This window comes from Pezoporus wallicus, unplaced genomic scaffold (genome assembly GCF_028554395.1).
Source record: "Pezoporus wallicus isolate ANWC-B61680 ecotype Strahan unplaced genomic scaffold, APGP_CSIRO_Pwel_v1 contig_14787, whole genome shotgun sequence".
Classification (NCBI taxonomy): Eukaryota; Metazoa; Chordata; class Aves; order Psittaciformes; family Psittacidae; genus Pezoporus; species Pezoporus wallicus.
Window position 1 is genome coordinate 308,717 of NW_026640813.1, and position 25,782 is coordinate 334,498.

Here is a 25,782-nt window from a genome sequence, read left to right on the forward strand (position 1 = left end):
TAACTGCCAGTCCTGTGCATTAGCACTTCAACCCTTGGTACAAAAACGAATGAGAAAGCACTTTCAAATGAATTATAGTCATATTTTTGCTTCTATTTAAGGTTGAATTAGTGGCTGAAAAGGTGCAGTGACAAAATCAGCCAATGGCAAAGTAATTGTTCTACTTTCTACTCTTATGTCCTGAGTTTGCAATGAAAATCTAAACTGACACCTTCTTCTCATATCTCTCTTATGAAGGTTGGCCTCCAGCTGCAGCATGGCCAAGGGGGAATAAGTAACAATGTGGAATGATTCCTGCCTGTTCCTTAGATGCAGCACATCCACAGAGATTTTCTCCACTGAAAGGTGAGTCCTGTTGCTTGCACAGATGCTATAACCAGGCTCTGCAAGTGTGTTACAGCAGAATGACTGGTTTATGTGTTCAGGGGCATTGGTCAGAGCTTCACTTGTAGCCCATTAACACTCCCTCAGTGGTGTCAAAGGACTGATGTCAGTTTGCATTAACTTGGAACCACTCCAGTTTATGTAGACAGGTTAATCTAACACTGAATCAGGTCCTTGGAATTAAAAATATAACTTGGTCTTTCCTTCCTGATCTGCTCTTCCAGTCAGACCAAGCCCAGCAGGGAACCAAACAGCACAGCCAAAACCTCTGTGTTGCAGCTCTAAGTTATTTTGTCCTTTCAAAACAAGTATTTTCTAATGTGCTGTGAATCAATAGGAGTGATTACACATTGCAAACCGCAACAGTTGTCAGATCCTAGTGCATTTATGGAATCCTAGAATGGTTTGGGTTGGGAGGGACATTAAAGCTCATCCAGTTCCAACCCCTGCCACAGACAGGGACACCTTCCACTAGAGCAGCTTGCTCCAAGCCTCTGTGTTCAGAACCCTGCCAGGGATGGGGCAGCCACAGCTCCTCTGGGCACCCTGTGCCACCGCCTCAGCACCCTCACAGGGAAAAACTGACTACTTTAAAACGTTGATTATAACTTTTCCTTTGGAGGTAAGAGAAAGAAAACAGGGTTTAAGTTGGAATTTCTTTACCCATCGATCAACAGCCCCGCCAGCATTGAAAGCCTTGCGCACGGTAGGGATGCAAGCGCCAGCCCCGGCGCCTGCTCTCACTGCAGCTCACGCAGATCCCTCCCTCGTTCTGCAGGAGGAAGCGCTGCGAAGCCCTTGCCGGTTCCCCGGCGGGGCGGAGCGGAGCCGAGCCGAGCCGCCTGTCCCGGGCGGAGCGAGCTGCTCCGCTCCCCGCCGCCATGGCCGCTCCGCCGCCGCTCCCCTCCCGCCGCTGCCTCCCAGCGCTGGCCGCCGCGGAGCCGCTCCTCTTCCTGGCCACTCTGTCCCTCGGCCTGCAGGGCCCGCTCGCCACGCAGTACCTCTGGGACCGGCTGGGGGCCGAGCGCGGCTACAGCGGCCCTAACGCCACCGGCCCCGCCGGCTGCGGGAACGGCAGCGCGGCCACCGACCCCCTGCGGCAGGTGGGAGAACAAAGAAAGGCGTATGCGTGTGTATGGGGCGGGGGGGGAAGGTTGGAGGTGCTGTCACCCTTGTGGAGCTCTGGGGTGGTGATGGCCCTGGATCTCACGCGCCTGTCTCTTACAGGAGGTGGAAGTGCTGGTCTCCCGTTGGAACCTCTGCATCAACCTGGGAGGCTTCTTCGTTGGCGTCTTCTCAGTGACTCTCTTTGGACCATGGAGCGACAGCGTAGGTCGCCGTCCCGCACTCATCCTTCCTGCGCTGGGTATGGCCTTGCAAGCGGCCATCTATCTCCTCGTCATGTACCTCCAGCTGCACGTTGCCTACTTTCTCCTTGGCCGTGTTTTGAGTGGCCTCATGGGAGACTACAACCTCATCCTGGCCAGTTGCTTTGCCTATGTGGCCGACACCAGTGATAAACGCGCACGTACGTTCCGCGTGGCTGTGCTGGAGGCGTGCCTGGGCACTGCGGGCATGCTGGCCAGCATTGGCGGTGCCCAGTGGCGCAAGGCCCAGGGCTACATCAACCCCTTCTGGCTCGTGCTCGCTGCCAGTCTTGCTGCCACTCTCTACGCTGCTTTCTGTCTTCAGGAGTCGGTGAAGCAGCAGAAACCAGCCAAGCTCTTCACACTCAGTCATTACAAGGCTGTCTACAAGCTGTACACGGCCCCAGAAAACCCAAGCTCCAGGAGGAAGCTCGCTCTTTACACCCTGGCTTTCTTTCTTCTTGTCACAGTACATTTTGGAGCTAAAGACCTCTTTGTTTTGTATGAGCTTGGCTCCCCTCTCTGCTGGGCTGCTGACCTCATTGGGTACGGCTCAGCCGCCACCTACCTGGCTTACCTGAGCAGCCTGGGGGGCCTGCGCCTGCTACAGCTGTGCCTTGAAGACACTTGGGTGGCAGAGATAGGATTGATCTCCAACATTTCTGGACTGGTTGTGATTTCTCTTGCTGCTACGACACCACTGATGTTTACAGGTGATGCCTCTATGTCAGGCTCTTAGCTTAGAGATGCCAGGAGATTTTTCTCCTAGTTTCAAGCTCATAGAATCATAGAATGGTTTGGGTTGGAAAGGACCTTAAGATCATCCAGTTCCAACCCCCTTGCCATGGGCAGGGACACCTCACACTAAACCATGTCACCCAAGGCTCTGTCCAACCTGGCCTTGTACTGAACAGCCCGTGTACTGAAAACTGGGGCTTCACAACAGCAAAGCAGTCCTAACACTGAAGCTGAAAGTGCAACCATATAGTTCCTAGAATATTAAGTTTCCCATAAGCTGTATTACACTACAGACATAGACTGAAGTGCATTATCAGATGCAGGAAGGTGAATTTGGTCTAAATATAGCAGAGAGAAACTGGAGCTACTGATTTCTGGGATTGACTTTGGAGACTTTATTTTTCAGCTGAGCTTTCCCTAATGTGTTGTGTCTTGCTCACAGGTTATGGGATTCTGTTCCTTTCCATGGCAGCCACTCCAGTCATCAGAGCCAAGCTCTCCAAGTTGGTCAGCGAGACAGAGCAGGGTAAGGAGTTAGTATGCTTAAGCCATATCCTGAAACACTGGCTTCTTGAACAAGTGAAACCAAACTGCTTTGCGAGGTTAGGACTTCCCTGGCTCCTTTGGATTCCTGTGCTCCCCCATTCGCCCTCAGGCCCATGGTAGCACCGGTTCAGATGCTACATTTCAAGATAAGGACAAGGGAAAAAAGCAAGATGGAAAGTATTGCATTCAATCTCAGGAACAGTTTGTTCATCCTATTTGTTTCCAAACTTTTACAGGGAGCAAGAGTTAAAATGGATTATACAATGAGCAGAAAGTAGAGATTCCCTCACCAGAACTTCTTTCTGTAGATCAGTAACAGTGGGAGGGAACCCAGTGGTTTTGAAGGGTTATATCATTGACCATGGGGAAAGATCATGGATAACCCATCGGAGGAGTGTATTTGCCTTCCGGTAATTTATTTGTAGAGCTTGCACTTGCTCTTAACTCTGCACTGGAATGACTCTGCAGGCAGACAGAGGGAGGAGGTGACTTTGCACAGTTTGCGTTTCTTATATTATAATGAAGATGGCACATACTTGATACCACATTTATGATGGTAAGTCTATAAAGTGCAGTCTTTTGCTGTACTTAATGTTCAACAGGTGATAAGGTGTGCTTGGTGTAAACAAATCCACAGAGCCTTGTCTTGAAGCTTTATGATGAAGCTGATAGCTAATACCCCTGGTCGGCCACAGTGATGCCAATTGTGGAAGTCACAGAAACTGAACTTGCCAAGTTTGAACTTGCCAGGCCAGTGTGGTATGCCTTCTCTCTGCTCTCAGCTCTTCTTATCACACATGATACCCAGACGCCAGTTCTCTGGTGGGAAGTGCACAGCCTTACTAAGATTGACAGAATCCCACTGAAGGTGATGTGTTAAAGGCGTTTGTAGGCAGGGCTCTCTCACCATTAACCTCTTCCGTGTGTTTTTCAGGTGCTCTCTTTGCTTCTGTTGCCTGTGTGGAAGCACTGTGTTCACTTGTGGCTACAGGAGTGTTCAACTCTCTCTACCCTGCCAGCTTGCACTTCATGAGGGGATTTCCATTTCTTTTGGGGGCTATAATCCTCCTTATTCCAGCAGCTATTATTGGGTAATTTACTTCAAATGCCTAAACTTTGCCTTAGGACCTGTGAAGTGTAATATGAAAAATACCATTTACTTTGCATAGAGGCTCTCAGTTTTTAAGGTGTATTTTAAGTTATGCTTGTGAGAGGGTGTTTAGTGCCCCAGTTAGGCAGAGGAGGGGGTCCGTTTCTTCTTGCATCTGAATCTTAGTGATAGGATCCATGATGCATCCTGAGTAACATAGCTGCTGATGTTAAAAGCACTTCAAAGTCTTGAATTTGAAAGTCTTTCTTTATGGGAGAGATGGAGCTCTATTAGTGGTCTCTCTGCTTGGGGTTTCTTTAATCAAAGCAAAAGTTGTGTCGTGATAGAAAATAAATCCCCTGGTAAGTCCTGGGACAGAGAATGTGTTGGGATTTGCAGTAAAAGTGCAGCAGCTCCTGGCAGGGTCATTTTGTTCTGTTCCTTTGAAACTTTAAAGCTCAGTTCATTCAGCAACATGCCAGTGTGCCTCCATAGGCTCTGATTGTTCGTTCTTTCTTAGGTGGATAGAAATCTGGGACTCAAACCACGACTACGATCACTTCTCAGATGCTTCCCTGTCCCCTGCAGATGGCTGAGAAGCAACTTAGCAACAAGGACTTGGCCAGCTCAGCAGTGCCCATCTGAAGACTGCTCTTTATACTTTCCCTGAAGGACAGATCAGCATGGGAGTGACACCCTGCTTGTCCTTGCTAATCTTTAAATGCCAGATAGTTGGAAATTGTGGCTCTTACCACCAGTAAGAACTTGACCTGCAGATGTCAATGCCTCCTCGCTGTTGCGTTGGCTCATCTGGCAGAGAAAACCCAAGAGACCCAAAAGCCAATCAAGAGTAAAAGCTGTTGCTGGCCATTTGCAAGGCTGGTTAGTGGTTTGGGGTTTGGTGAGGAGGAAAGGTTCATGCTTTTAGTGGTGAAAGAAGACTGAATTCTGTTTTAATTGCCAAACATGTGCCCCTCTGAGTACTACAGAGGGATGAGCTGGTGTAGGGACAGGATGAGTGTCTTTGGAGGTAATTTGTTTTCATTGTGTGGGCGTAATTTTGTGTCATTGACCTCTGAAGTTCTGCTGCCCTTCCCAGGATATGTTGATGCCAGCAAGTAAGCCCCATGTTCGTAATTGCTCTTTTCGAAGCATTAACTGTATTGCCTCAATCCTGTTCTCTTAAAAACTGCCATGAACCAGCAGTTCTGTGTGCTCTGCATTGCACACATGGTTGAGATACATGCAATCATGTCTTTACTGTGCAGTTGCTTAGTAGACATGTTACTTTCAGAAGGGATAAAACCTCCATTGTCTTCTGCGGCTCTTAGAGCGCTTCACATCATTTGTCCTTGCCTCACTCTCGCTTGTCTCCATTATTTTCCTTCTGCTTCATTTATTGAAACCTCTGCAGTAAAGCAGCAGCAGCAGCAAGTTACCTGCAGTGTGGAGAGGGAGCATGTGAGAGTCCAGAGCCAGGAAAAATGCAGGTTTGGGACTTGCAAGCAGCCAGAGCTTGCTTTTCCTGAGCACTGGAGTAAAGCAGGTGGGAGTGCTTAGTCTGTAACCTGTCCTTCAATGTGCAGTAAATATGAAATGCTTACATACAGCTTTGTTCCCTGTTCCTTGGGAGGTTGTGGTAAAAGGGGGAGGTGGAGAAGAAGGGAGGTTGTAAGAACTTGGTGTTATGCCACTTGCTTTGTGTAGTTACGGCTGTGGACATAGGCAGGAGTTATGTGTCAGATTAACGGGCTAAGCCCAGAATCAGCCTCCTCAAGGAACAGGGCATGCTGTGAGTGCTGTGTTAGATGTTTGTAGCCGAACTGATTGTGAAATTAAGTCTTCTCTACTGTGGACACCAGTGCTAGCAAGTGCAGTGAAATGGAACTCCTGCACTGCCTCTGCTTTCCTGTTTGTGTCAGGGCATTTGCAAAGGAGAAGTTCAATAGGAACTATTGTGCTCTATTACAAAAATTACCCCGAAGTTTTTCTAGGCTCTCCTCCAAGAACTCCAGCTGTGAAGCAGATACAGGATCCATGCATCGTGACTCTGGGCAGCAGGTAGAGAGTCCCTGGGGATGCAGCGAGCTACAGCAGCCCATGCAGAGATGAGTGTGAAGCAGGAGTCCCCACAGAGAATGATGCCTGGAGGATGTCAGTTCTGCAGCCCCATCAGAGAGTGAGAAAGCATGAGAGCAAGAGAGAGCCAGGGAGAGAAGGCTACAGGGAGAGAAGCATGTGACACAGACAGGTGGGAGTTTTGAGTATAAACCAGATTTATTAATAATGTCTGAAAGAACAAGTCTAAACACTTTCTGACATGACACAGCAAAGGAAAAAGGAAGGGTGGGAACAGAAGAATTCACTTCCTTAATACTGCTCTAGCTGGAAGGGGCTAGGTATGGGATGTTCTGTCCAGAGCAGGGTGAGTTCCTTAAGGTGAAGATAACTGAATGATGGGGAAGCAGGAAGTCAGGGTCTGGGCAGCTGGAGCATGAGATGGGATCTCACTGCAGGTGACACCCAAGCTGTAGAGAACAAGTAAATCTGTATCTTGAATGGTGGGTGAGGAGGATTGCTGGAGAGCTCCTGGGACACCATGATCTTACTGTATTATTGTGGGGAAGACTTTGTGTGGGACACTTCAGTGGCCATGGAGGCCTTGGCAGTCAATCAGTACTTGGAATTTTCCCTGAAGCAGCTCACAAGCGGCTTTAATCCTTTGGCAGATTCACCTTTGGGCTCATCTGTTGGCTTCCTTGTGTTTAATCTGGAGATTAGATAGGTTCTATTTGTGATGAATGCTGGGCAGACACAGCTATTAACCTTTCCCTGGAGAGCAAAGATGCCATTAACTGTGAGCTGATAAGAACTATCCATAAAGCTGTGATTAAGCACCAGAATTTAACTTTTTTTTTTTTTTTTTCCCTTAAATGTTCATGGATCTAAGCCAAAAGGAAATGGGTTTGTGTTCCTGACAGTTAAGCAGCAAGGGTTCAGGGAGAGGCAGGAGAAGGACAAGGTGATTCAGATTCCTCATTACCTCCTGAAGGAGTTATCTTGAGCAGAGGAGCTTGCTCCTTCAGGGTGGTACATCGGCCTGGTCTCCAGAGCATCAGGGCAGACTGGTGCTCCCTGGCCATGGCTTCATCATCCTCCTGTGCATGCTCTAAAAAAGGATGTCTTCTTTGCATTATTCCCTTTGCATCAGAAAAGACAAACTCAGGTAAGAGCTGCAATTTCTGGTCCTAGTTGCAAAATGGCATGTTGTTGAGAGCTGCATGTTGTTGAGAGCCTGCTCACCCTTCGAGGCAGGCAGGAGAAGCAGGGTAGAGCTGAGAGGGCAGAACTTGGGGAGATGTGTCAAGGTGCCCCTGGTTCCTCATCTGAGTGTTAGTCCCCCACCCAGCTGATGTTCACACCTTGCAGGTGGTGTTCACACCTTGCAGCTTTCACCCACCCTTTGCATCAGCTTCACTCGTGATGTTTCAGGGTGAGTAACTGCAAAAAGACCTGGTGGGTGTTGAGGAGAGGTTGATAGAAACAAGCAAATGCTACTTGATACTGAATCCAGCAGAGACTAGAGACAAACCTGAGCCTGAAGAGCTTACCCACAGCTGTCAGGAGTGGCTGGCAGTCAGCAAAGAGATACACCAGCTCCTGTTTGAAGGAACAGACCATGGAAGCACCAACAGAATAAAACACAGCCAGTGTTTAACTCCACAAGTACAGAACAGCAATTAGCATCTTCCATATTTACATGGATATGTGTTCCAGAGATCCAGCCTCCTACGCCCTGTAAGTATAGACCTGATATTGTGGTAAAGCTGAGGCACCAGATGGTGGGAAGGGGTTGTTTCAAAAGCACTTTTTGGGAAGATCCTGCAGAAACTTCACATGATCTGTTGTCTGAAAAGAACAACTTGTCATAACCCCAAACTTCCATCGCCAGAGTTAGGAACACAAAGTGCCTTTGCAGCATTAGGAGGTGGAAGGCCCTGAAGGGGGGAGTGAGCTCACTTGATAAAAGGATGTTACTAGGAAAGAGAAAGCTGCTGCTGAGCCGTTGAGAAGGCCTCTGTGTTATCTTTCCCAAACACAGGGATTTCGTTAGGGCTTAGCTTTTGTTTGCCCTTTCCTACTCTTGGCGTCTGACCACGATATTCCCACAGCACACAGCAGAGGCCATATGATGCTTAGGGACCGTTTCCTCTCAACTGCTCTTCTCTCCTGCGTGTCCTCTTTGGTTGTATCCCCCACCAATTCCCAAGTTTTGGTTCCTCAGAAGACCTTTTCTCTTTGGACATGTTTCTCTTCCTCTTCAGATATGTTTTCCTCACATCCCCAGCACTGCAGGAGGTATAGCCTATGTGTCCTACCTTCCCAAGGGAGGATGTGGAAAACAACTCATCCATCCCAGAGTCCACCTTAGCTTAGCTCACCAGGCACTGTGTGAGTACTAGTCCTTTAGTGCCAAGGGCTTGCATTTGCAGGGCAAAAGGGGGGTAAATGTGCCACAGGCCTTGTCTCAAGCCAGGGTATTAAGGTACGGAAAAATAGAGGGATAAATCTGGCCCCACATAAAAAGGGGCCAGCTGGGGAGTCTCTGAGGGGCTGAGGCAGCTGTGCTGGCTCTAGGTCTGCCCCAGGGAGGACAAGCAGTCCAGGCCGTTCTCCGACCCGGCCGAGGAGTCCCGCGAGGAGCGTCCCTGCAGGAAGCGGATGATTTTGTCAATTGTGGCCTCCTGGTACTCGTGGGACCACCTGAGATCGAGGGGAAAACTTGGGTTAATGTTTCCTTCATGTGAGATGCCACAGGATGGCTCAGTTCATCTGGGCCAGGAGCCAGAGAGCCCTTTCCTCCAAGCCAGCTCTCTAGGAACCTCCTTTTTCCTCAGGGAAAATGGAGGAGCACTGGATGCTGCTGGGAAGTCCCTTTGTGCCTGCCAGGCTGGCGGGCTATGAGCACATTGGGATGCCATCCCAGGGGAAGCAGGAGGCGAGAGGAGCCTAGGGGGAGCTGTGGAAACTTCAGCATCACTCTTGCCTGGAGCTCTCAGCCAGGGGAGCCCCAAGCACAAAACCAGAGAAGGGCTATGGTGGGGACCTTTGCTCCCTTCATGCAGTGGAGAACCCAAAGTGACTCAGCTCCCCTTTGGCCTGTTCTGCCTGTTCATCTGTTTCTCCCTATTTCCTTGTGCTCTTTGCTACTGCTTATGCAAGCTGTTCTGTCCAAGTGCCAAGGAAAGCCATGGTACAGGTGCCTTTTACTTACTTGATACCATTGAATTTCAGGACAGCCCTCATGTCCTTGGGAAGTGTTTCTGGATCTGGCCACTCAAAATGGTCTGTAACAGGTACAATGTTCTTTCCAGAGTTGAGGGCTGTCACAATCTCCTATGAGAACATACAAGTGCTCAGGCTATGACCTGTGTCAGCCCACCATGGGCCTTTTCCTGCTCCAACATCCACCAGTCTCCTGCGTGATAGCATCTCCTACCTTGTGCACCCAGTCCTTACACTCAGGGTCTTCCATGCATTTATCCAGTGCGTTGGGTGAGAGGACCAGCACAAAATTCCTTGCACTCATGACACTCTGGATCAGTTTGTCCTCAAACTTCCCTGCCTCCAGCTTCTCCACGTCGATGAACACACTGAAGCCGTGCAGCTGCAGGTGGACCTTCAGAAGGCTGGTGGCAAGAGGGAACAGCACCATGAGGAGAGCTACCGGGTTTCACACATTCTCAGGCAAGCTGTGGTGAGACAGAGGAGCAGCGAATAGGCTCCCACAGAGAACAGCATGGTCCTTGAGATGCCAGCTGCCAGCCCAGCCTCCTTACACAGGGGAGCTGGACATTAACTCCCTGCTGTGATCCCCTACAGCCCTATGAGCACAGTGTGAGAACAGGGTAAGTCAGTGTCAAAGAAGGACAGGGTGGCAGTGACAGGACTGGGAATTAGCCTGTCCACCATGCAGCGTATGGCACATGCTGTCCTCATTTGCACTGCAGCTTTTGGCAGCCTCCCCCTCCTCTGCATCCTGCGGCTTTCCCAGCTCCACGCTTTTCCCACAGCTGATCACCAGCCTTCAGCCCAACACCATGTCCTTGCCTGCAGCACTCACCTGGCCAGCTGCGACCCGGTGCTCCTCCTGTAGCTGATGAATACATCCGTGCCATTGGATGTTGTTTGCAGCGTTATAGGGGAGTGAAGCATTTCTAGACAGAACAAACAGCACCCAGAAGTTAAAACCCACGCAACAGGTCATCCCAAACAACCCTCCACATTCACCCCCAGCCTTGAGCATCAGCGGGACCCTCACCCCTTGCAGCAGTGAGGATGCGGACACGGTGGAAGCCGGTGTTGATGTGACAGTCCTCCTGCAGCTGCTGCTCTGTCACCCGGTGCAGGAAGTTGCGGTTGATGCCGCATGTGAGCAGGTTGTAGGTGTACTGACGGAACTTGGGGTCGATGCTGCCCAGCCAGTCAGCCAGGTTGCTGTGGTCACACGTGGAATAGTTTGCAAAGGTCTTCAGCTCTGTCAGCTCCCGGAAAAACCTGGCAGAGAAACAAATGGAAGCATGTAGTGGGGCAAGGAGGCTGCTGGAGCAAGCAGGACTTAAGAGATGTTTGGTACCACATCTTCTTGTCTGCACAGGAGAGAGTGCAGCTATGTGCCATGGTGAAGAGTGAGCCAAAGGGATAGAAAAGGAGGAAAGTTGTGTGACTGTTGGTCTTCAGGACACAGAGGTATGAGGAGCTCAGCTAAAGGAGGAGAAGCTCAGGTAAGTTCCCATCTTTCAGGGTAACTTGCAGGATCCAACCTCCCCTGTGCCAGAAATAGTCTCTTCCCATCCCACCCCTCTCCCCATTGCCAGAATCTCTTTGGGACTGCATACTGCACTGGAAAAGTCCTGACAGGCCAGGATTTGCATTTTGAGGATCTCTGTTCTTGTCTTGGCAAGAAGGGAAAGGCACAGACCTGTGGTGATGACCATGAAGGAGGCCAGCATGGGCTGGTGGCAGTCCTACCTTTTCCGAGTGATACTGGAGTCCATCCCCAAATCTTTCTGCAGCTCCTGCTCCGTCAGCCTCAGGAGAATGTCCCCATCCACCTGGTGGTCCTGCCAAGAGAAATCCAGGCTGGAAAAGCTGTTGGGTGAGATGTTTACACCTCTGCTGCGAGATGGGGCAAAAGGGCCCATCCAGGTGTCCCTCCCCTGGCACACAGCCCTACCAGGAACCTCTGGCAGTAACTGTTGAATCCGATCTGCTGCAGCCACGTCTGCACCTCACAGGCCTTCCAGTTGGGAACCGTGGGCAGGATGCGCCGAGGAACCTCCTCCCCTATCATGCGCAGCACCTTCTTGGCCAGGGAGGAGGTAGTGCTGCTGGTGGAGTAGCACACTATCCTCTTCAGGCTCTGAGTAGCCCCAATCTCACTGAAGATCTGGGGACACAAAGGGAGCACACATCACTTTGCTTTCCCTCCTCCTCCCCACAACCCGTGCTGGGCCAACTGAGGACCAGAGTACTTGGGGAGCTCATAGGAGAGCAAAAGACACCAAGATGCAGTTGTGGCAATGCTTCCCTTCTGCATCTCCTTCCTTCAGACCTACCCTTTACCTTTGTTTTCTTCTGCCTGGTTTTGATGGCAGCCTCCATGCAGAGGTAGAAGGCAGCAATGCACTGTGCTTCCATCCTCGAGCTGTCCAGCAAAGGTACCAGCCTCTGCAGGTCATCTGCCGTCCTCCCCTGGCTGTTGTCACTGCTGCCCAGCATCTCAGAGGCGAATTGCTCCGGATCCAGTGAGGCGATGAAGGGCTCCACCAGAGCCAGCGTCCCTGACCGCTCCACCTCCTTCTCGATTTCCTTGTTGGTGGCCAGCACTGTGATGGCCAGGCACGCGTGCAGCCGGATCAGCTCATCATCTCTGGAGAACACCAGGGGGAAAAGCCACTCTGCTGTCCTCTTCTCGATCATCAGGCGCTGGTTGGCCTGCCCTCCATACATGGCACAGTTGGCCAAGGCCATGGCACAGTGCCGCAGCACGATGGGGTCCGTCCAGCGGCACCAGTACAGGATCGCATCCAGGCCTCCATCGGAGATGAGCTGGAAACAGGTCTCCTCAGTGTGCTTGAACATGTGCTCCAGGATACCAGAGACACTCTGTGCCAGCTGGGGAACATCCTTCTCCTTGGCTAAGTTCAGAATCACTCCCAAACCAATCCGAGCAATCCGGTCCCTGAAGGAAGGAGAAGCACAGGCAGGTGAGTGGCAGATGGCTGCGTAGGGACTGGGAGCAGTGACTGGTGTGTGAACTTGCTCATGCTTTGGTGGCATTTGCCCCATGAAAGCCAGATGTTTCCCTGTGGGACACAGCTGCCAGGTATGCTGTCAGATGTGATGCAGTGAGATGTGACAGGCTGGTGGTGGAAGAACCTGTCTGGGTCTGATGGAAGAGCTCCCGCTGGGATAGGACCACTGGGTGGTGGTGAATAGCCCAGGACCACCACATGAGAGGCTCTCATGCTTGAGATAAGACATACATAGCAATCAACAGCACGTGATAGGCAAATGCCAGGCTAGAAATAGATCTGCTTAGTCAGCTTTGCTGGGGGTGTGTGAGCTGCTTAATGTTTGGGGGTGAAAATTTGTTTGTCTCTCATTAGTGCTGTCCTCTGGCTGCTCCCCAGATGGGTGCCAAGCCCAGGACAGGGGTTTCACATCTGTCTGAGCAACCACACAGAACTGGCCAGGGGGGTCTGCCTGTCCTGCAATGACAGCATGTGGGAAACCTGTGTATTCCCTTAGTCCTGCACTCTCCTAGAAGAGGACAGCAAGAGCTCTCCTGGGGCAGGCAGCTGGGGACCAGCAGCTGCTGCTCAGTCATGGCTGGCCTTGGGAGCCCTCTGCTGTGAGAATGGTCTTAAAATGACACCTCAATAGGGCTGTGCCCTAAAAGCATACAGTGAGGAAGGGTGAAATGATGGGCTCTTTCCTGCCCTCCCTGAGCTTGCCAGGGCAGCTCCATCTCAGCCCTTAGGTATGACCCGTTTGGTGCCTTGGTGGAGCCGCTCCATTCCCAAGGCACAAGCGCTGATGTGAATGTTCCATGCTCTGTTGCTCATGAGGACAGCAGCACATTCGGTCCCAGTGAAGGTGGGGTGAAGGCACAACAGGCTCGCTGCGCTGGCAGGCAGGAAGAGCATTTCTGGGAAGCCTGTGGCCCACATGGCTCACGCTGACCTTGGGGTGGGTTTGGCAGCAAACACTGTGGAGAGCTCAGGGAAAAAAAGGCCCCAGCCTGGGACTGGCTCCAAGCCTGGACTCAGCTCAGAGCTGGATGACAAACACAGCCCCAGCAGGTCACAGGATGGAGATGGGACCGGTCCAGCTCCCAGGAGAGCACTGCTGCTGCTGCACACAGATGATGGGAGAGGCCTCTAAGAGACTTGGACCCTGAGGGGACCTTATACCTCCCTAACATCACTTAGAGGTTGATGGTGGGTCAGGCTGTGTGGAGTGAGGGGCTGGGAGCCCACTGCTGCTCTGAGACTCTGGCCCATGAACTACTTCTGGAGCAGAGATGGTGACTCCAGCAGCTGCTTTCTCTTGCCAGGAAGCTAAGTAAGTGCTGAATTCATGCAGTGCCAGTGATGTTTCCTGGGATTAATTCCACTCTAATGGACTTTCCTGATTTAGCTGTTGCTTCTTTTTGTCTGCCAGTGCACACAGTGAGGTCCAGGCTGCGAGTCCACAGCCCTACAGCTAGGCACATCACCCAGGAAGCCGGAGCAAGACCCCAAATTTGGTCAGACTTCCTCCACACACAAAAAAAAGCCCTGGCTGGACTTGGGAGCATGGAGGGAGAGCCAGGCTGTCAGAGTCATGCGTTTGCCTGTGGGATACCAGGAGAGAAAGGACTGATCCTGACCCAGCTCATGGCAGGTACATGGCTTCTCTCTGGGACCAGCATGCTGCAGTGCAGTGCTGATGGGGCATGTCAAACCAGGCACAGGGCAGAGAGAAGAGCTCATCTGTCGGGGACCTTGTGGCAATGCATATACATGTGTTGGATGTGCACGTTCCCCCTTGTACACACACTTGTACACAAACTTCCACCCTTGTACACAAACTTCCACCCCACCTCTACCAACACTTTGGCAGGGCCAGCCCGGTGCCTCTCACCTCTCCTAGGGAACAGCACATGCATCTCCAGCCTCTGAGCTAGGGACCATGGGCTGAGGGGCTCTAAGGGATGCTGACCCTCTCCTTATGGCCTTGGTCCAGCAGCAGGAAGTCTCTGGGAACTGGCTTTGTCCTCCTCTTCCTGCTGTGGTTATGGCTAAGGGGAAGTCGTGTCCCATCCTTTGGGTCAGATGCTCTGTGCCAGGCAAACTGACCCAGCTCAGCCACAAAGGATGTCTTGTGTGGGTGACCCCAGGCTAAGGGTGGCTCATGAGGACACCCTGATCCTCACCAACCATCCCTGAGCCTGAGGGGTTCACCCTCCTCACTCCAGTCAGGGAGGGATATCATTGCCTGGGTGTGACCAGCAAGTAGGGATCCCTCCGTGCAAGGACATGGATGGACATGGTGTGGAGCCGAGGGGGTTTGATGCACCAGGAGCACCCAGAGCAGGGAAATTTGGGGAGTGTGGGTGGGATGGTTGGAGGGGATGTGGGACGGCATGCAAGCCTGCAATGGGGAGGGCTGTTGCTTTTTGGGGGGGGGCTCTATGCAGACTCACCTATTTTCTGCCACCAGGATCTGCTCCAGGAGTTTTCCTGCCTGGCACTTGGTCTCCAGCTCCGCTGTGTACAGCAGGTTCAGCAGCAGGTCCAGGCCCCCCTCCAGGCGGATCACATCACACAGCACTTTGGCCACATCCCTCCCCAGTGTGGGCATCCCCCACGCTTCCTCCACCAGCTGGAACACCTCTGCGATGGACCTGCTCAGCTCCTCGGGGCTGGCTGCCTGCTTGGCGTGGGTGATGGCCTGGTGCAGGGCGGGCAGGATGCGGTCCAGGGCTGCCCGTACATCCGTGTTCACCCCGGGGGAGACCTCCCGGTGGTCCCTGGAGCTGCCAGCCCAGCTGCCAGCCTGGCTCACGCACTCCGGCACCTCCAGCCGCTCCGCACCCGACATGGTGAAAAACCGGCACAGTTTATAGAGGGAGACGAGCAGGGTGAGCACCATCGGCATCTCCTAGCACAGCATCCTCGGTCACCAGCCCGTCAGAGCCCCCAGCAGGACCACCACGCTCCTTGAGGGGACCCCAGGTGGTCGGAGGGGTGGCACGGGAGGCGGACGGAACAGGGCTGGGCTGCCGGCTCCTTCTCCCCTCTCTACCCAGCCGGGATGCGGAGCTGGAAGCGGTGGCTGGAGCCGCCTTCCCAGAGCCAGGCTCAGCATCCCCGGTCCTCAGGGGCTGATGTCACCCCGCGCAGGCGCCGCCTCTCCAAGGAGGGGCTCATGTCTGGGCAGCAGCATCCCCCTCCTCGCTGCAGATGCTCTGACATCCCCCCAGACCCTTCCTTCCACAGCCCTGCTGCCCAGCCTCACCTGGGGCTTGTCCCTCTGTCCCCATGGCACATATCCCTCGCCTTGCCCAAGCTGTGGAGCCTGTGGTCATCTCCACCGCAGGCAGGGACCCCCTCGCTGCTTTGACAGCAGGTCTCCATGACCCTGTGTGACTAGTGAAGGGGGCACAAAGTGGAAGTGAAGAGCCAGGCACCTTGATGGCCACAGTGGTCACAGTGAGGTTGTGGCCATCCTGGCGCTGTGTTTTGAAACCGTTTGTATCAGTGCAGGGGGTTAAATAGCTGCCTTTGCAGGGCGGAAATTCAGAGCAGCTCTTCTGGGTGGGCTCTGGATTTGCATGAGAAAACAAAGAGCAGGGGCAGCTTGGGCCCCTTTTATTTTCTTTTCCTTTTTCCAGGCCGGACGTGCTCAGGGCAGAAATGCTTTGGCCACTTCTTGCACTGGGAGGAGCAGCTTAAATCCTTGGCTTCAAAACCAGGTTGTTGCCAGCTCAGACTGAGACTTAAACTCAAGTTGATGTTTTGATGCGCCAGTCGCTTTTAATCCTCTCTGAACCCACTGCACAGGGACAGGCAGAGGAAAGGGACATCAGCTCACAGCAAAGGATGGTAACCGAGGCGTCCTGAGCAGCACAGCACTGCAGGAGAGGCTCAACACGGAACCAGTAAGGATTTTCCTGCTAAATTATTATTAAACAGGGGTAATTAAGTTAAACGGGCTGTTGCAATGCAGCACAGCTGATCGGTTTGGAGGAAGCTGCTCTCTGCAGGGGGCAGAACTCAAACCATTCCCTAAGGCTTGTCCTGACAAGCCCAGAGAGCTTTGCTTTGCTTTTAGTTTTACTTTGCTTTTTGGGAGGGATTTCCAGTGCCGGTTCTGGGAATGGCAAGGGTTCCTGGGGGATCAGCCCCATTGCCTGAGCTCTCCTTGCTGGCTCTGCTCAACCCTTGTGCTCCCCAGGGCCCCGTTGCCCAAACCAGCCCGTCTTTTGGGGGTCTCCTCCTGCCATGCTTTGAGCACAGCAGCCAGGGAAGGGCTCAGCGTGTGAGCTGGTGCATGGGAGCCTGGAGCAGCCGGAGGGAGCTTTGTCTCAGCCGATCAGCCAAAGCAGCTCAGACACTGCCCAGCCCTTCTCCCCCCCCTGCAGCCTCCCCGCAAGCCTGTGTCTGCTCGGAACTCCCAGGCTCGATTCAACAGGGATGGGATGAAAATTTAGTGCAGTGCTGGGCTGTTTGCACCCAGGGATGACACCAGCCCTGCAATAGCTGAGCCCAGGGGGCAAGGAGGGAGCTGCAGGAGAAGTCCTGCCCCAACAGCCCACATCTGGTGTCTGCCCTCGGCTCACCGAGGCTTTCCACATGGAAATGCCTTTCTTGAAACCAAATCAAAGCTCTTTCCAGTAAGGGTGGGAGCAGCCAATGCTGGGAACTGCCTGTGTCCGAGCTGGCAGAGGTGAGGCCCCTGGAACAGCGGGCACCCTGCTCGGGTTCTTCTCTTCCCAAATCTTACATCACTTATTCAAGCCCAGAGCTGCACGCGGGTGGGGTGGACGGGAAGGTGAGCCTCCCGCCCCAGCAGAAGCAGCCAGGGGCGGTATCTGTGTAGTGTCGTGTGTGTTTGCTCCTTGCCCTTGATTAAATAAACATCCCAGAGTTATCAGGAGCTGCCCAAAGATCTGAGTTGACATTAATTAGTAACCAAAAAGATGGGTTGGAAAGGGAACGATGGGAGCAAAATACACAGGATTTTGTTTGCGTACTGCAGTGAAAGTGCAGAGGGCTGCTGCTCTTCCTCCCTCCTTCACGGCCACTCACCTCTGGCCCCTGGTCCCTGTGCACAGAGGTGGCATCTGCCCCGTCCTGAGCTGCTGTATCTTGGGGCTCCCCAGCTCTGCTCCCAGCCTTGCCGACACTAAGAGAGCCAGAATTCCAAGAGCAGGTCCTCTGGGATGATGAAATATGGAGCTTTTCCCTTTGTCCTCAGAGCATCGCTCCTCATCCCCTCTTATTATGGTTTTTGTCTTGCCAAGGCTAGGCTGGCAAATGGCCTCCCCTTGAGTTGGAGCTTTAACACCACAAGGTTTGCTCTGAAATTAGCATGGCAGCACCTTAAGACTGGTTCCTGGCTCTGGCCTGCTGTCCTCCCCTGCTCTCCGAACCAGTGCCTGCATCAAGGCTGGGAAGAAGCTGCCTGCACACATGGGAAGCCCTGTTCCCCCTCAAACATACCCAGCTCATTATGCACTGCAGGGGATGCTGGGTGGGAGAATGTCTCTGCCCCTTTTCCCCTGCTCTGACCTTGGCCTGTTTGCTTTCTCCCACTGGGGCAGGCTGAGCAAACAGCGGCTGCCGGGGCCCCGGCCGCAGCCACGCTCCAGCCTGCACAGTCACAGGAGGGCTGTGCTCCCACCGAGCAGGATGAGGCTGCTCTTCCCTGCCCTCGTGCTGGCCCTGCTCACTCCTGCCCGTGCTGCTGAAGGTGAGCCAGCCCCAAACCGTGTGCCTTCCCCTTGCAGGGTGGGGATGGAGTGTCTGTGGCTCCTGGGCTGATGGAGGGGCTGGGGAGTCTGGACAGGGTGGGGAGACAATCGGGTAGTGGCCATGGCCACTGGCCACGTTGGCAATGCCTTGGGAGAAGGTACAAAGGCAAAACATGGGTTATCAGTGGTGCCTGGGCAAATCTCTGGTCATCCTAGTGCTGGATTGCAGCGTGGAGCTGGGGCCTTGGCACAGCCTGGTCCATGGCTGCCATTCCAGCAGGACGTGGGGTGAGAGCAGGGTGAGGTGCTGTTGTAGACCCCGGTGACGGGGTTGACCACAAAGAGGTGGGAATCTCCTCAGCTGGGATGTGTTTGTGTTTGCTTTGACCCCCGGAGCTGGGCTGGGGAGGGAGGCACTGGCCCCGCTGCCCACCCTTTGTTACTCCTTCTGTGCTGGGGTGGCTTTTGCAGACTCCTGTGTCGGCCACTGTGACGATGGCTTCGATGCCAAGCGCAAATGCCAGTGTGACACCCTCTGTGTGTACTACCAGAGCTGCTGCAGCGACTACTCCACTGTCTGCAAAGCCAAAGGTACTGGTCCTGTGGTTGTGGATGCCCAACAACAGTGGGGAATCAGAGGGGTCCATGGTGCACCTACAGAGTCCTCAGGGTGAGGTCTGTGCCAGGATTTGGTGCTGCAGCACCAAGGGGTTTCGGCAGCTGCACTGTGGGGTCCTTGCAAATCCATATTGCTTGGGAGCAAGCAGCTCCTGCACCCAGATCCCATGGGGGACACCCAGGGCTCCCTGGAACCCACCTGCTCCCTTCCACAGTGACCCGGGGAGACGTGTTTGCCTTGCCGGAGGATGACTACCTCGACTACAACTTCACCATCGACTTGGGCACAACAGAAGGCACCAGGGCAACCCCCACAGAGCTGCCCACAGAGCAACCCACATCCCTGCCTCCAGAACAGCCCACACTGGAGAGCAAACCAAATCCCGAGGAGACACCGACCGAGGTGCCCAGCACCACGCTGGATGGGTTTGGGGAGCTGGAGCCTGTGGAGGAGCCCGAGGAGCTGTGCAGCAGGAAACCTTTTGATGCCTTCACTGACCTGAAGAATGGTTCCCTTTATGCTTTCCGAGGTATCCTGGGGACATTTCCTGGGCATATGGGACATGCTACTCTGTGGGCTGACACTGCCAGACCACACTGGTGGCTGAGGTCCCTCCTGCTGCTCCCACCACCCCTCTCTCCCTAGGGAAGTACTTCTATGAGCTGGATGAGAACAGCGTGCGGCCAGGCTACCCCAAGCTCATCAGCGACGTCTGGGGCATTGAGGGCCCCATTGATGCAGCCTTCACACGCATCAACTGCCAGGGCAAGACTTACCTGTTCAAGGTGGGCAAGAGCCTGGCTGTGGGGCTGGGGGGGGTGTGCTCCTGGAGGGGCCAATACAGCTCCCCAACCCACCTGTCCATGCACACACACCCACAGTGGCTGCCAGGTATACCCATATCCTGGGCTCCAGGCAGCCAACAGCCTCATGATGGGGCTTCCCAGCATCTACTCACACCCTGGTGCTGCACCCAGCCCCCTGACCCCCCTACCTCTGTCCTGCACCCCCCAGGGCAGCCAGTACTGGCGCTTTGATGATGGAGTCCTGGACCCCGAGTACCCTCGTGACATCTCTGAGGGTTTTGAAGGCATCCCGAATGACATCGACGCGGCCTTCGCCCTCCCTGCCCACAGCTACCACGGCAATGAGAGAGTCTACTTCTTCAAGGGTAAGGGGCACAGTGGGCATGGGCAGGACACCGTCTAGCTCCTGCTCCCCCTCAAGGGTGTGTTCCCCACTAATGCCCTGTACATCCTCTCCTAGACAAGTACTACTGGTCCTATGACTTTGCCAACCAGCCCACGCAGGCTGACTGTGCGAAGTCCTCCCCCTCCACCGTGTTCAACCACTACGCCTTCATGAACCGGGACAGCTGGGAGGACATCTTCCAGATCCTCTTTGGCAACAGGATGAGTAAGGGCTGGGCCTACACTGACAGAGCACAGGGGGTGCAGGTACCCAGGGAGGAGGGAGCTATGCCTGGGAGCGTGAGCAAGCTGAAGAAGCTGTTGTGCTGGGTGGGAGTCCAGGATATGGACAGGAGCCCCCCCAGGCCACAGCTTCATCTCCCACAGCACCCAAATCTCTGCAGCTCTTATGCCCCACACTATCAAACCCATCACCAGCCATCTCACACCACAGTGTCACTGCTGGGGTCTGTTTATTCCCACTGGAGCTGGAGATGCCTTAGGAAAACCCCAGCCCTGGGCAAGGGAAATGAAAGATGGGAAGGTGGAGGAGAAAGGGGTTCAGCAGCACAGGGCTGATCCCAGCTCTGCCTGTCCTTTGCCCGATCGTGATGCCATCCAAGCTGGGATCCTTTGGAGCATCCCTGTGGGTCTGGGCTCAGCTCCCCCTGCTGCTGCTGCTCTCACTTGTCCTGTGGCTCTCTCGCAGCCGGGGCGAGCAGCCCGCGGTACATCAGCAGGGACTGGCGGGGGGTGCCGAGCCGGCTGGACGCTGCCATGGCCGGCAGGATCTACGTGGCCTCGCAGCAGCCCCGCAGGAGGAAGTCTCGCCGCCAGCGCAAGAGGTACAAGAGCCACCGCTCCCTGAATCTGGGCTTCTGGAGCTGGCTGCACAACGACTCCGACTCCGCGGGGATTGAAAGCGACTGGCTGTCGGGCTCCAAGTGCGAGACCCTCCAGAGCGTCTACTTCTTTGTCGGAGGTGAGTCTGGGGCAGCAGGAGATCCAGGGATGCTGCCACATCCCCGAGTTCTGGGATGCAATGGGAAGGTGCCCAGGGCTGGCAGAGAGCCCTGACTGCCGTCTCCCCTTCCTCCCAGACAAGTACTACCGTGTCAACCTGCGCACCAAGCGCGTGGACCTGGTGCAGCCCCGCTACCCACGCTCCATCGCCCAGTACTGGCTGGACTGCCCGCAGCCTGGGGAGGAGAGCACCTGAGTGGGCTGCACCAGAGCCACCAGCAGCACAGCCCCTAGATAGACGAATAAACTGAGTGCCGTGCAGGCTGGAGACCTCTGTCTGTCATCCATCCATCCATCCATCCATCCATCCATCCATCCCTCCATCCATCCATCCATCCCTTCATCCCTCTATCCATCCATCCCTTCATCCATCCCTCCATCCCTCCCTCCATCCCTTCCTCCCTCCCTTCATCCCTCCCTCCATCCATCCATCCCTCCATCCCTTCATCCCTCCATCCATCCCTCCATCAATCCACCCCTCCATCCATCCATCCCTCCATCCATTCCTCCATCCAGTGGTCTGTGCGGTCCTTGTCCCTGAAGGCTGTGGTTGTCCTCCCGTGTCTAATAACTGCCTGTTGGCTGTGCCAGATCCCTGCTGCCAGCCCTGTCCGTGTCTGTGCTGCTCAGATCTGCTCCACCAGCCAGTCCAGTGCCTCTTCCAACTGGAGGAGAGGGATGGTGCCAGCGGCTGCCAGACAGGAGACAGCAGGGTCAGGTCTGCAGCATTTCCAGCTCCACAGCTCCACACATGAGTGGCTGGGTGGGATGGGTGCTCATCCCCAGGGGACCTGGCCTCCCCCCAACTGCCCTGCTCACCTCTGGGCTCCGGCAATCCCGGCCACGGCGGTGCCGAAGGGATGACCCTTCCCTCGGGGCTGGGACAGCGCTCGGGGCCTGGCAGCTCCCGGGGCAGCGGGTGCCGGTAGGAAAAGCTCCTGCTCCTGCCCCGGCTCCTGCTGCGAGGACACATGAGCAAACCCAAATCGTGCCCCACCATCCCCTGGAACCCCAGGAGCTTCTGAGCTGCACGATGCCCACAGGCCCCGGCTCTCACCGCTTCCCCTGGGGTGGCTGGGGGTTCCCGGGAGCCTGATGGGAGCTGGGCAGAGCCGCGTCCTCCTGGCCTGGTGGCAGAGCACTGGTGCCTCCTTCGGGGGCCACTGGCTGCAGTGTGGGGAGCCCTGGCAGTGCCTGGAGGGTGAGCAGAGTGGTCAGGCTGTGCTGTGCCACCCCTTTCCAAATCGACCCCCGGGGCTGTACCTGGGACATGAGGGTATCAGCCAGCCCAGGGCAGCACTGGGGGCAGCTGGGGTGGCTGGAGGCAGGAGGCAGCTTCTGCAAGAGGGTTTAGCAGAGGGTGGGTGATTTGGGCACCCACGTGAGGATGCCCATGGAGCCCAGGGTCCCCCCATGCTCACCGGCAGCCGGGGCCTCATGGGGTGGCCAGGAGGGACATGAGGGGTGCAGGCGCTCCGCAGCAGGGGCTGGGTGTCACAGGAGCTGCGGGTGGCTCTGCAGGATGGGACATCACCACTGGGGTCTGCGGACAGCCGGGGCTGCCTGGGGAGCAGTGAGGGAGCAGGGCAGGGCATGGGCAGCCCCCAAGCCTCAGTCCTGCTCATGGGTCCCGTGTGTCCCCCCAATACCTTTGCTGCTCATTCTCCACCACGAAGTCCCTCAGGAGGCCGTAGAGGCTGGGCCAGGCTGGGGCTCCCTCCGATGGGAGCTGCCCTTCCAGAGGGGACTGATGCAGCCCTGTGGGGGCAAACCTGCCTCCCAAGCCTGGCCAAGCCCCCATCCTCGTTGGGGTTCCCAGGACCTCCGTGCTCCTCATGGGCACCCTGGGCAGGCCCAGCTGCTGGCGCAGGGAGAGGTTTTCCAGCTGCAGGGCATGGATTTCTTCCTCCAAGCTTTGCAGCACCTTCTCCCGGGATACCTGGGAGCACAAGGAGGTGGTTCAGAGGGATCCCAGCAGTGGCACAGAGCACCCTGCCCACAGCCCCTGCTATACCCTGTTGGCCAGGGGCCTGGTGGTGACCCTGCGTGCCCGGCTGGCGTAGTGCAGCGTGCTCAGTGTCTCTGAGAGGCAGCGTGAGGATGGGGAGATGCAGGCGACCTGCCGGTGGATGAGGAAGAGCTGCAGCTTTCCTGCCTGCCAGGGGGACACCCATTCCCCTCCAGCCTTCTCCGCCATGGGGTGAGACCCCTGCCCAGCCACCTACCATCAGGGTGACCCCGGAGCCGCCCAGGGATCGAGCCAGCAGCCGGGTGAGTTTGCTGTCCCGGTAGGGAACGTGCGTCCGCTTCCCGCGGGGTTTGGCCAACATAGAGATGCAGTGTCCTGTGGGGGATGAGCCCCAGGGGCTGCAACAGGGCTCTGATGGGGACCAGCAGCTCGTGGGGGGGTCCCCCAGCTCTTACCCAGTGCCAGGAGGCTGCGGTTGATGTTGTTGGCCTCCACACAGAGCTCCCCGCTGGAGCCCGTCTCCTTCACCCGCTCGCTGCCGGCCAGGTCCACGAAGCACAGGGTGCCCTGCCTGCTGGGGAGGGTGCTGGCCTGGCGCACCCATGGTGGGTGGGGGTGATGCTTTGGCCACCCTCACCCTATTCCCATAGCAGTGTCCCAAGCCTTGGCTCTGGGATCTGGCTCCCTGCTGCTCATCCCACCAACACCAACAATCCTTGGGGAGAAGGGTATGCCCCCCTCCCTCCCCCCCACCTCGGGGCTGTTTGTACCCCCCCAAAGAGCCCCGTGCCCCCCATGCCCTCCCCCTGGAGAGGACACGAGCTCACGTTCCGGCTGCGGATGTGGATGGTCAGAAGAGCGTGGCTGCGGCTCGAGTGCCTGTTGAGGGCATGTGCTGAGGTCCTTCTCCTCTGGGATCCTACCGAGGGGTGATTGAGAGCTGCTGCCCAGCCCCTGCGCAACAGGACCCTGCCTCTTGGCTGCCACCTGAGCCCCACCACCCCTGGAGATGGTCTGCAGGGGCTGAGCCTCCCCATACCCAGTATGACCCCCCTCATTGAGCCCAGCGCCCGTTGCTCAGCACCTTGCAGGAGCAGGCTGGCAATGGCCTCCAGGCTCTCGAAGTCCACACTGAGCTGATTCTCCACATAGAAACCACGGGTTTTGCTCCACCGCAGGGGCAGGGTGCATGGAGGCCCTGGGCTCAGCAGGTCCCGGATCTGGGGAGGGGGGTACAGCAGAGGGGAGGCACTGGGGACACGGGGTGGCAGTGGTGCTGGTCTGGGTGGCCGGGCAGGCACCTACCTGTTCATTGTATATCTCCAGGTAGGAGGCACTGAGAGCCAGGTCAGAGCCACGGCTCCGGCTCTGCTCCAGGAGGCAGGCGAAGGACCTCTGCATCAGCCCCAGCAGGGCCGGGGATGCTGCGTGGGTCTCACCCTGTGGAGATGCCAGAATGGAGGTGAGTGGTCACCCACGACCGGCTGAGAAGAGCCCATCCCACCACCATGACCCAGTCAGGCTGGGGGGGCAGTGCCGTACCTGGCCGAGGGGGCCCATCAGGGTGTAGGTCTTCCCGGAGCCCGTCTGCCCGAAGGCAAAGACCGTGCAGGAGAAGCTGCCGGAGATGCCGAGCCTCAGGCATGGCCCCAGGCGGTGGCACAGGGATGCCACCTCCCGGCACGGCCCTGGCACTGCAGAGCCGCCCGGGTGGGATGGGATGGGCTGAGAGGGTCGGGGTCCGCGCGGGGCCCTTCGGGACTCACCCATCCATCGCCAGCTCCACCAACTGCCTCATCCCACTGCCTTCGAACACAGCCTCCTGCGAGTCGCCGGCGTCAAACACGGCGCTGAACCCGAAGGTGGCGTCTTGCCGGGCTGCACTCACCTGGGCACGGGGACAGCGGGGGGCTCAGGGGGGGCCGCAGCCCTCCCACGGCCGGTCCCCCGCAGGGAGGTGGCACTTACATGGACGGTGCCGTCGCCGAGGCTGTGCACAACCCGCCGGTCCCCTCGCCGCGTCTCCGAGCAGGTCAGTGGCCGGACCCTGATGGTGTGTGTGTGGGGTGGATGGGTCCGTGGGGACCCCCGCTGTGCCCGTGCCCTGGGCAGGAGGGTCCCCGATGTGTCCCCAAGCCCTTTGTGTCCCCCCCTTACCTCAGCACCACTCTCAGACGCGTCTCTTTGCCCACCGCGGGGTTCCCCCGCTCCTCTCCAAGGCTCCTTTGGGAACAGAGGGCAGAGGGACGGTGGGTGCCCCCCAGGCAGGGGGGGGGAATGCCCATGGGCATCCCGGGGGACAGGGTAGGTGGGGAGCCAGGGTCGTGCTGTGCTCCCCCTGTCCTCCCGTCCCCACTGTGCCCTAGGGCCTGGCAGGGGATGCAGTGAAACATCCCCCCGTGTCCCTGCAGAGGGACCACCCTGGCCCTCCGCAGCCTTTATGGGGGGCGAGTCCCTCGCTGCCTGCCCAAGCGGCTGCATCAGCACTGCCCAGGCCCTGCCTGCTCCAGGACCCAGAGGCCTCGATCCCTTCGGTTCCCTCCGTGTCCCGTCCCCCCCCACCCCGACTTACGGTCTCTCCTGGCCCCGGGGGAGCGTTTTGGGCCGTGTTCCCGGCCGGGGCTCCCAGCTCTGCTCCCCCGCCGCCTCCATTCGCCCCTCGCTCGGGGTCTCCGGCCACTCCCGGCCGCAGCCGCCGCCGGCCAGCGCGGGCTGCCCCGCACAACCGGCACCACCGCTCCGGTTAAACATTGACCGGTGCCAGCCCCGCGGGAGAGCGGCCCCCGCGGCGGGGGCCGAGGCGGGGGGGCGGCACCTCGGCCCCGGGCAC

At 56.2% G+C, this 25,782-nt stretch overlaps 4 protein-coding genes and 2 long non-coding RNA genes across 10 annotated transcripts; 4 read left to right on the forward strand and 2 right to left on the reverse strand.

Moving 5' to 3' along the window:
* The first annotated feature begins 280 nt into the window (after positions 1-280).
* On the forward strand, positions 281-5,465 carry SLC46A1 (solute carrier family 46 member 1). The gene is made up of 6 exons (XM_057420814.1): positions 281-345; positions 1,163-1,487; positions 1,612-2,464; positions 2,932-3,015; positions 3,970-4,126; positions 4,646-5,465. The coding sequence occupies exons 1-6, from the start codon at positions 281-283 to the stop codon at positions 4,719-4,721; spliced, it is 1,560 nt and encodes a 519-aa protein (XP_057276797.1). The 3' UTR covers positions 4,722-5,465.
* A 1,286-nt stretch (positions 5,466-6,751) lies between these two features.
* Positions 6,752-15,370, reverse strand: SARM1 (sterile alpha and TIR motif containing 1). Of its 3 annotated transcripts, XM_057420775.1 has the most exons (10): positions 14,879-15,370; positions 11,752-12,370; positions 11,363-11,575; positions 11,158-11,249; positions 10,448-10,683; positions 10,250-10,343; positions 9,626-9,815; positions 9,401-9,522; positions 7,718-7,785; positions 6,752-7,294 (listed from the first exon to the last, which is right to left on the reverse strand). In XM_057420775.1, the coding sequence occupies exons 1-9, from the start codon at positions 15,331-15,333 to the stop codon at positions 7,746-7,748; spliced, it is 2,061 nt and encodes a 686-aa protein (XP_057276758.1). In that variant the 5' UTR covers positions 15,334-15,370; the 3' UTR covers positions 6,752-7,294; positions 7,718-7,745. The 3 variants fall into 3 exon arrangements, with proteins under 3 accessions (XP_057276758.1, XP_057276759.1, XP_057276757.1); XM_057420776.1 differs by lacking the exon at positions 7,718-7,785; XM_057420774.1 differs by lacking the exons at positions 6,752-7,294; positions 7,718-7,785 and adding an exon at positions 7,818-8,889.
* Positions 8,465-11,745, forward strand: LOC130605355 (uncharacterized). The gene is made up of 4 exons (XR_008973667.1): positions 8,465-8,577; positions 10,784-10,910; positions 11,094-11,284; positions 11,405-11,745. It is a non-coding gene; the product is annotated as an uncharacterized LOC130605355 (long non-coding RNA).
* A 765-nt stretch (positions 15,371-16,135) lies between the features above and the next one.
* VTN (vitronectin) lies at positions 16,136-21,251 on the forward strand. Of its 2 annotated transcripts, XM_057420781.1 has the most exons (10): positions 16,136-16,150; positions 16,239-16,336; positions 18,002-18,150; positions 18,623-18,742; positions 18,985-19,299; positions 19,416-19,555; positions 19,785-19,941; positions 20,037-20,186; positions 20,670-20,942; positions 21,061-21,251. In XM_057420781.1, exons 3-10 carry the CDS (start codon positions 18,090-18,092, stop codon positions 21,177-21,179), a joined length of 1,335 nt encoding a protein of 444 aa, XP_057276764.1. In that variant the 5' UTR covers positions 16,136-16,150; positions 16,239-16,336; positions 18,002-18,089; the 3' UTR covers positions 21,180-21,251. The 2 variants fall into 2 exon arrangements, with proteins under 2 accessions (XP_057276764.1, XP_057276763.1); XM_057420780.1 differs by lacking the exon at positions 16,136-16,150 and having other exon boundaries at positions 16,191-16,336.
* Positions 21,252-21,462: 211 nt separating this feature from the next.
* LOC130605343 (kinesin-like protein KIF12) lies at positions 21,463-25,754 on the reverse strand. Of its 2 annotated transcripts, XM_057420772.1 has the most exons (16): positions 25,525-25,754; positions 25,110-25,175; positions 24,921-24,999; positions 24,719-24,840; positions 24,495-24,570; positions 24,258-24,392; positions 24,037-24,172; positions 23,780-23,871; positions 23,408-23,543; positions 23,209-23,327; positions 22,998-23,102; positions 22,633-22,922; positions 22,405-22,546; positions 22,041-22,177; positions 21,803-21,939; positions 21,463-21,674 (listed from the first exon to the last, which is right to left on the reverse strand). In XM_057420772.1, exons 1-16 carry the CDS (start codon positions 25,701-25,703, stop codon positions 21,610-21,612), a joined length of 2,016 nt encoding a protein of 671 aa, XP_057276755.1. In that variant the 5' UTR covers positions 25,704-25,754; the 3' UTR covers positions 21,463-21,609. The 2 variants fall into 2 exon arrangements, with proteins under 2 accessions (XP_057276755.1, XP_057276754.1); XM_057420771.1 differs by lacking the exons at positions 25,110-25,175; positions 25,525-25,754 and having other exon boundaries at positions 22,405-22,498; positions 24,921-25,011.
* LOC130605354 (uncharacterized) lies at positions 23,172-24,931 on the forward strand. The gene is made up of 3 exons (XR_008973666.1): positions 23,172-23,254; positions 24,279-24,414; positions 24,771-24,931. It is a non-coding gene; the product is annotated as an uncharacterized LOC130605354 (long non-coding RNA).
* Positions 25,755-25,782: the final 28 nt, after the last annotated feature.